At 47.6% G+C, this 7,461-nt stretch overlaps 1 protein-coding gene across 1 annotated transcript; it reads right to left on the bottom strand.

The window, feature by feature from the left end:
* Positions 1-826: 826 nt before the first annotated feature.
* On the bottom strand, positions 827-4,895 carry LOC117857973 (uncharacterized). The gene is made up of 2 exons (XM_034740917.2): positions 3,702-4,895; positions 827-1,153 (listed from the first exon to the last, which is right to left on the bottom strand). Exon 1 carries the CDS (start codon positions 4,691-4,693, stop codon positions 3,719-3,721), a length of 975 nt encoding a protein of 324 aa, XP_034596808.1. The 5' UTR covers positions 4,694-4,895; the 3' UTR covers positions 827-1,153; positions 3,702-3,718.
* Positions 4,896-7,461: the final 2,566 nt, after the last annotated feature.

Consider the following 7,461-nt stretch of genomic DNA (forward strand, 5'->3'; position numbering starts at 1 on the left):
AATCAGCTTGCGCAAGTACCATAGGAGCCCCGTTGAGAGCACCCTCCATGTAGTTGTTTCTTGAAAATAAATAGGGCCTGAGCATTTGCAACAAAATGCTTACATGGAAGATATCAACTAACACTTTGACCACTACTTATATAGTAATTTTTTCTACATTTTCTCAATTTTCACCGAAAGTAACATTCAAGGAGTAAAATATTTTGAAAAATGCATTTATATTGTCGCTATAACAAGGAGGGAGCGTGCAATCTCTTCTACCCTTCCATCCTTAATATCAGCAAAAAAAATAAACCTGCTGAATATAAACTGAATTGTTTTTGCACTTCAAAGCTTGTAAAAAAAGACTCTCCCCTTCATTACTTTTCTACCCAAGGGTAAGAAGAATCAATTATTACAGCGATGTGCATGCACCGGATGCCGTTCGGCTGTGGTGCATTCATTGCGTGCGCCTTGGCGGTCCACCTTTTTCCCGAAAAGAGGCATAAAGCAACAGTGAAGACTGAACTGGAGGACTTGATGTCGAACCTCACTGGTGAAAAACCTCGCGGAGCAGCAGCGGGCAGCGGCTTGCAGCTACATTCACTGTTCACATGCCCCGATGCACGTGACCACTGACGAGGGCCGGGGACAAGTGAGCATACTGCATACCTGCTCTCTGATGGCTGATACTGCATACCTGCACTGCATACGAATGCTGGTTCTCTTTAAGCTCTAGTTCAATTGTGGTGTATGAATATGATGAAATATTGAAATCAGTGATAGATGAATGGAAATGCATTGGTCAAAGCCGTATGCCAATAATTCAATCAGTGAATCCATGACATGGGGTAAAATTTAGAATTGAACTGCTCCATTTAAAGTTTAGTTACAAAACTCATGAGAACCGCAAAAGAAACCAAAAGATAAAAGGGCTTAGTTTACATGACTCCGTTCAGCGACTCATCAAAACTATAAAAGGCAAGGGAAAGGAATTAGATCTGTCGTCCACACTTCGGGATGGATTGGCGAGAACAGGGTATCGCGCTATTAGCAAGCTTGCTCTGTTTCGCACTACCAACTTCAGGCCGTCTATATACCAAACTGCTACCAATGAACCTAGTGGATCTTCATCGAAGGACGATATCATCTCGTTAGCTTGGCTCCTAACAATCTGAAAAGAATAGAAATCAATAATGTATCAGTACATCATACTGCCGCCCGACAGAAGTAAAAGATCTTTTTCTAGCCACAGGTCTGATGATGATGTGCAAACTACAAATCTGATCATAAAGTACAAACTACAAATCTGACATTGAAGCTAAAATTACAAAGCTGATCATCAGAAATGGCTTAAGCATGGTGTGAAGTAAATTTCAACTGTAATATCTGAACAACGCTTGCAAGATCAATAGAGGGAAATACAGTAACAGGTACAGAAATGATGCAACAAGACAGCTCTGCGCGCACATATTTTCTTATGATACTTCCTAGGAGTGATTGGCATGCAACCAAAGTACTAATTCTTGTTACAATCTAACCAATCAAATGATCTTTTTTCTTTGGTATCATCACATCTCTGGAAGAACTGACTAGAATAGAAGAGAATGCAACATTGGGGAAAAACCATTAGGTAAAGCAGTAAATGATACCAGGGGTTGTATAAAAATTTAACTAAAAAAGTTCAATAAATATCAGTAGACACCAAAAGTCACACAGCATACCAAGGGCATTTAAAGGCTACAAGCTCAGTATTTGAAATTGAAGGGGGTACTCCTCAGGCTTTGATTTGGGCGAAAAAGTGTTTGCCAATATCAAAACAACGCCAATTTTGCACATCAAAACAGACTGCAGCCTATGCACAGCAGGCAAGAACTGCACTTAACAGCACAAGTAAAAATTTCTCATGTTACTTCTATGATACATTGGTTATTAATGGTTAGATACTTAGATGAGCTAAGTTTAGTTTAATCTATGGTCAGAGGTGGCTAATGACCAATGCAGTTAACAGTTTTGCCCTGCTCCTGTCTACCAAAAAAGAAAAATAATATTTTAAAAAGCAATCTGATACCATAAGATAACCAGGCATGTACAATTATGCACACTAATGAACTAACAAGAAATACCCGCAGATCAGCCTGGCAACAGTCAGGTAAACTGCAGAAACGGGTGAGTGGGGGTGGGGGGGCGACAACTTGCAGAGAATGGCTAGGCTGGGAGAGAGGTTGGGGGCATGGGTAGTTTTGTCCATTAGAAATGCAAGGGGATAAGTTGGTGTGTAACTGAAAGAATTTTGGAATAGTGATGGTATGGATCAATGTATTCACTTCCTGATGGTATAGATGCAAATATGCCAAAAACAATGCACCACCACCACCTCAAGCAAGTTGGAATAAGCAGTGAAATTACATCATACTTCCTCCAATCCCAAATATAAGTCCATTTGGACTTGCTCTAATTCAACTTTTTTAGCTTTGACCATCAGTAACTAAAATGTTACATACAGATTGGTAACATGACGTCGATGTTACTAGGTTCACCGTAGAAATACTTAAATAATGTGTAACTCTTTTTATTTAAAATAATACATTTTTTATAGATACTGTTAGTCAAATGCAATATGGAGACCGTGTCAATGTCCTAGTGGACTTACATTCGGTATTGGAGGGAATATATCACAATGAATATGAACAGCAGATTCTGAGTATCATCATTCATGCATATTAATTTCATTTGTGTAAGGACAGACGCGAGCTTCTTTCTATTTTAAAAAGAATGGAAACAATTGTGAGGATCTAAACTTGAAATATCTGAAGAACAAGCCGTATACACAATCAGGAAATCAGAAAAAAGCATACCATTCTACAAAGCCAAACTAGAGAACAATTTTAATTTCATGCCAGTTCATGAAAACCTAGTTCAAGGGCAGGTCTTATAACTTACAAGTTAAAAATGCCTTCCATCAAGACAGAACTACCTAAAACCAGAAAAAGTACAGAACCCTCAAATTCTCAAAACAGGGACAACAAAGGATCACCATCATCCATATTGAACAAAACTTTCAGCATTCACAAGTACAACAGAAAAGCTAAAACTAAAAGCTAAGAAACCCCATAGTCTTGTACACCAAACACTAAACTTTGGCAGTTGCCAAGGCTCACATACACCATTAGAAAAAAAAACTATTAGACTTCCCGACCACAACTGGAAAGGAAAGCACAATTGCCCTATATCATCTTGGGACCACTGCATGTGTCAAATGAGAGAAACTGGGAAGTCAAAATTTGACACAGCAGAGGACCACATACACTAACAAAAACTACTAGGCTTCCCTTCCGAAAAGCCGGTGACAATGAAAAACATAACAAAGTCAGACAATACTGCAATGTCATAAATGAAGCTAAGGTCTCTCATCATGCAAGTTGCAACCAATCATGTATAAACAGAATTGGCCAAATAAATCAGAAGTGATATTGAACAAAGGTAGTAGAAATTGAATTCCTAAATTACATTGCTTACATGTCCTAAACCAGTAAATTTCCATCTCATCTAAGAAAAACTAAGCATAGTGTATTGCAAGGCATGTTTAAACACCTGCAGTACCTCCATGGTTTGTATCAAACAATGGCATGGACTTAGCAAACATACAAACAATCCACTACAAGTCTATCGCAGCAACCAACTGACTGAATCCTAATTTAAGCAGTGAAATCTTCCTTTACCTAACTCTTTCTTCAATTCAGAGGTAAGAAGGGCTGCTGAGGAACGGCAGTGCCGCTAGAGACATTAGCATCTCCGATGAAGCGTCACCCTTCCTGGCGTGCTTTGCCCTTGCAAGCTGCAGCTGCATGTCCACAAAAGCCTGCATACGCTTGAGCTCCAGATCCTTGAGGAACTTGATCCGCTGCCTCTCCATCTCCTCCGCATGCCTCTGCTTCGCGGCCTCCATGCGCTCGTACATATCCGCAAATGTCTCAATTGCCCTCGCTAGCTCCCCGAACCCACCACTCCCGCTGCTCATCTTCCTCTTGCTGCCGACAGCAGGAGCGGCGGCAGTGGCACCACCACCGGAGCGTGAAGATACAGAGCGCGACGGCGACTGCTGATAGCCGTCATCATCGTCGTAGTCGTTGTTGTAGCCGTCTTCTGATTCAGACTCCGTGGCAGCGGCGGCGGCTGCCGCGGCCGCCTTGTGGATGAGGTTCGCCGAGGGGAGATTGGAGCCGCGGTGGTAATTGGTGAGGGGGAGCGCCATGGGAAGCGGCGGTGGCGATTGCGGCGACGGGGAGCGCGACGGCGACCGGCGCCTCCTGAACACGGGCAGCGCGGCGCGCGGCGGGGACGGCTTCTTGCCGCCGCCGCCGCCGGCGGCGGCGCCGGAGAGCGTTGGCCCGACGAGGAGGTCGAGTTGGCCGTAGAAGGCCCACGGCGAGGACCCGCCGCGGGCGCGCTCGGCCTTGTACTTCTTCTTGAGCGTGTCGACGCGGTTCTTGCACTGGATGTCGGTGCGCGGCGGTCGGCGGCGCGCGGAGGCCCCCGGGCGGGAGTTGACGGCCTCGGCGACCTCCCGCCACTGCGGCTGGCGGAGGCTGCCGCGGTTGAGGTCGAGGTAGCGCGAGCCCCAGGCGTCGACGAGCGCCGCCGTCTCGCCCTCGCTCCAGCAGTCCTCCCGGTACGGCAGGTTCGGGTTCGGCGGCGGCAGCTTCCCGTCCATCGCTCCTCCTCCTGCTCCTCCTCCCAGATCTCTACGCCTCACGACGACGACCTAGCCCTCTCTCTCTCTGTCTCTCTCTCGCGGTTGCGCGTGGAGACGGACGGACGGACGGGTGGATAGATGTGGGGCGGCGGGCGAGGCAAGGGCGAGGAGAGGAGGCCGGGTGGGGAATAAAAGAAGGCGAGAGGGGCGGACGGGCGGCGAGGGGAGGAGCGCCGGCCCGTGGGCCGTGACGAACGCGACGCGGCACGTGGAGGAGCGGAGCGGATGCATGGGGGGTGCCGTGTGGGCGAGCGGCCGCCGTTGGATCGGCACCGTCGGTGGGGGCGGGTTTGACCGGGACACCGAGCCGGCGAGGGATTAGCTGTTGGCTGGCGCTGGGGACGGAGCTGGATTAAAGTCGGAGAGAGAGAGAGCGGCCTCGGCGTGGTTCGGTTGGCCGGCCGGCCGGCACGGCGCGGGATAAGGTGGTGGGGTGGGACGGACGACGTGGGGTGGGCGGACGGACGTGCGGGTGCGAACCGGGGAAGTTACGCGGCTGGCGCCGCTCCGCGCGCCGTGCCGTGCCGTGCCGGTGGAGGACTCGTGAACCGATCGCGATTTCTTCGTGGCCTCGTGGTGGGCGGACGGACGGCTCGGCCTCGGCCTCGGCTGGCCGCCGTTCGGTCGGCGTGCGTTTCGGTTGGGGCGGGCGCCCGCGCCGAAAGAGATAGGTACGGCTGCAGCTAGCTGTTGGGCGGCGGCGTGGGAAACTCCGGAGGGGTATGCGCGCAAAGACCGCGCCGGAGGCTAGATAAGCCATTATGACTTTGAAGCCTATTACATTCGATTAGAGATCTGAATTCAACCTTTGAAAGATAAGATTTCAACATTTTTTCAATAATAAATCAACATATCGAAAATTGCAGATTCAACAATTTAGAAAAGGTAAATTAACATTTAACAAAATACTACCTTCAACATTTTTTTCAAAAATATTTCAATATTTTTAGCGGATTGATTCAACATTTGTCAAATATGAGATCAACATTTTGAAAAAAAAAATGGATTGCATCCAGCAACGGCATCCGGCGGCACCTGACGGTTGGCCCAGCAGCGCCCGACGGCAGCAGTGGTGGCACACGGCAGCCGGTCAGGCAGCAGCGTCCCAACCAAGATCGGCGCGCGGGTGCCGGCAGGGCGAACGGCGCGGTGAACACGGTGCTTGTGGGCAGCGGTACCGGGCGAGAGAGGGGGGTAGGGGTAGGGGTAGGAAGAGGAGGCACATCCAACAGATAAAAATATTTGCACAAACATTATACACGGGAAGGCACGTAACATATGAGCTTCCGGAAGTCGGATAGGATTGGCGATGGGTTACCCGCTATCGACGGTTGCGGCTTTGTTTACGGCGGCTCCTTTGGCATGCCGAGGTACGCGGGGAACGAGTCACGCTGCCGCTAGTCATTAGCACTCGGTCATGGCTGCGGTTGCTTCTCGCTGTTTTGGCTTCTCACCCTCATTTTCACTATGCTAGTGAGTTGTGAGTCAAACTAGCATTATTGCCAAGAACCGAAGAACCTTGCTTACACTATTGGATGACTTGGCATGCTGCCATGAAATCGGACCAAAATAAAAAAAAATTGAGGACTAAAGTTGACAATGTGACAGTTGAAGAGCGAATTCGAGTTTTGGAGAAAAGTTGAGGGATGAAATGACCATTCCACTTCTTCTGATGTTTTTGTGGTCAGTGATTCCTACTTGAATAAGAGGGTCATGAACAGGAATTGGCTTTGAAGAGCACGGATCAAGGTTGACTTTTGTTCAACGGAGGCGAAATAAGCTTGAACTTGTACGGTTATGCAAGTATAAAAAACATGATGTGGTGTGGCAGTGCAGACTCTGATGTTTCATTCCAATTGGGAGTTTCTTTTCATGATTCCTAACAGTACCATGTCATCTAATATGAAATTAGATTGTTGAATGAAGCATACGCAATTTCATTTCATGATTTCATATGTTAGACATTAGACATAGAGTTTAATTGTAATACACGTGATTAGATATAGTTGGATCTAACAGTTTTAGTATTTAATAGTCTTGAAAACACTGTGGCATTTCATTTAATTGAATTAAAAATCTTACAAAACCTCCACTAATCGTAAATCAAAAATGTATATCCTATTTCTTTGGAGTAACATATGAGGCTATTTTTTTTTTTTGAAAAGTTTGTATGTATGGGATGTATAATTAGATAAAAAAGAATTCCAGTTCGGTCAACGGTAGGCGACTATATTACGACTTCGTCTACCGATTCGAAAAGCTCGTAGAAGTGATTTCTATAGCCGTTTTCTCTTTTGAAATATAAACGTTCCAATCCGCAAGGAAGCCGACGAATACAAGTGTTCCTGTCCGGCTGTCCATGATTTTCTCTGATCCACCCGGTCCTGGAGCATCTCGCCCGGCTGCTTGCCCTGGCCCTGGGGCCTCGGGGGATCCGTCAACCATCCCTTCTCTATGTGTTTGGTTACGTTGCAGTGGGTCGGAACGAGTTTGATCCACATCGTCCCGCGTTTGGTTGGAAACGTTGTGAATTGGGTTCGTCCCTGATGGGGAATAGACCACACCGACCCGCATTGCTCCCCGTCACACCTTCTCGCTCCGTCGGGTGCAGGAGAAGGAGGGCGCGCGGGCGGCGGGCGGCAGCCGACGGCCGGCGTAGGAGAGAGGAAGGGAGGGGCGGCAGCGGAGGCTGGCGTTGGGGGAAGGGAGGGAGGGCCGACGGCCAG

This window comes from Setaria viridis, chromosome 5 (genome assembly GCF_005286985.2).
Source record: "Setaria viridis chromosome 5, Setaria_viridis_v4.0, whole genome shotgun sequence".
Lineage (NCBI taxonomy): Eukaryota > Viridiplantae > Streptophyta > Magnoliopsida > Poales > Poaceae > Setaria > Setaria viridis.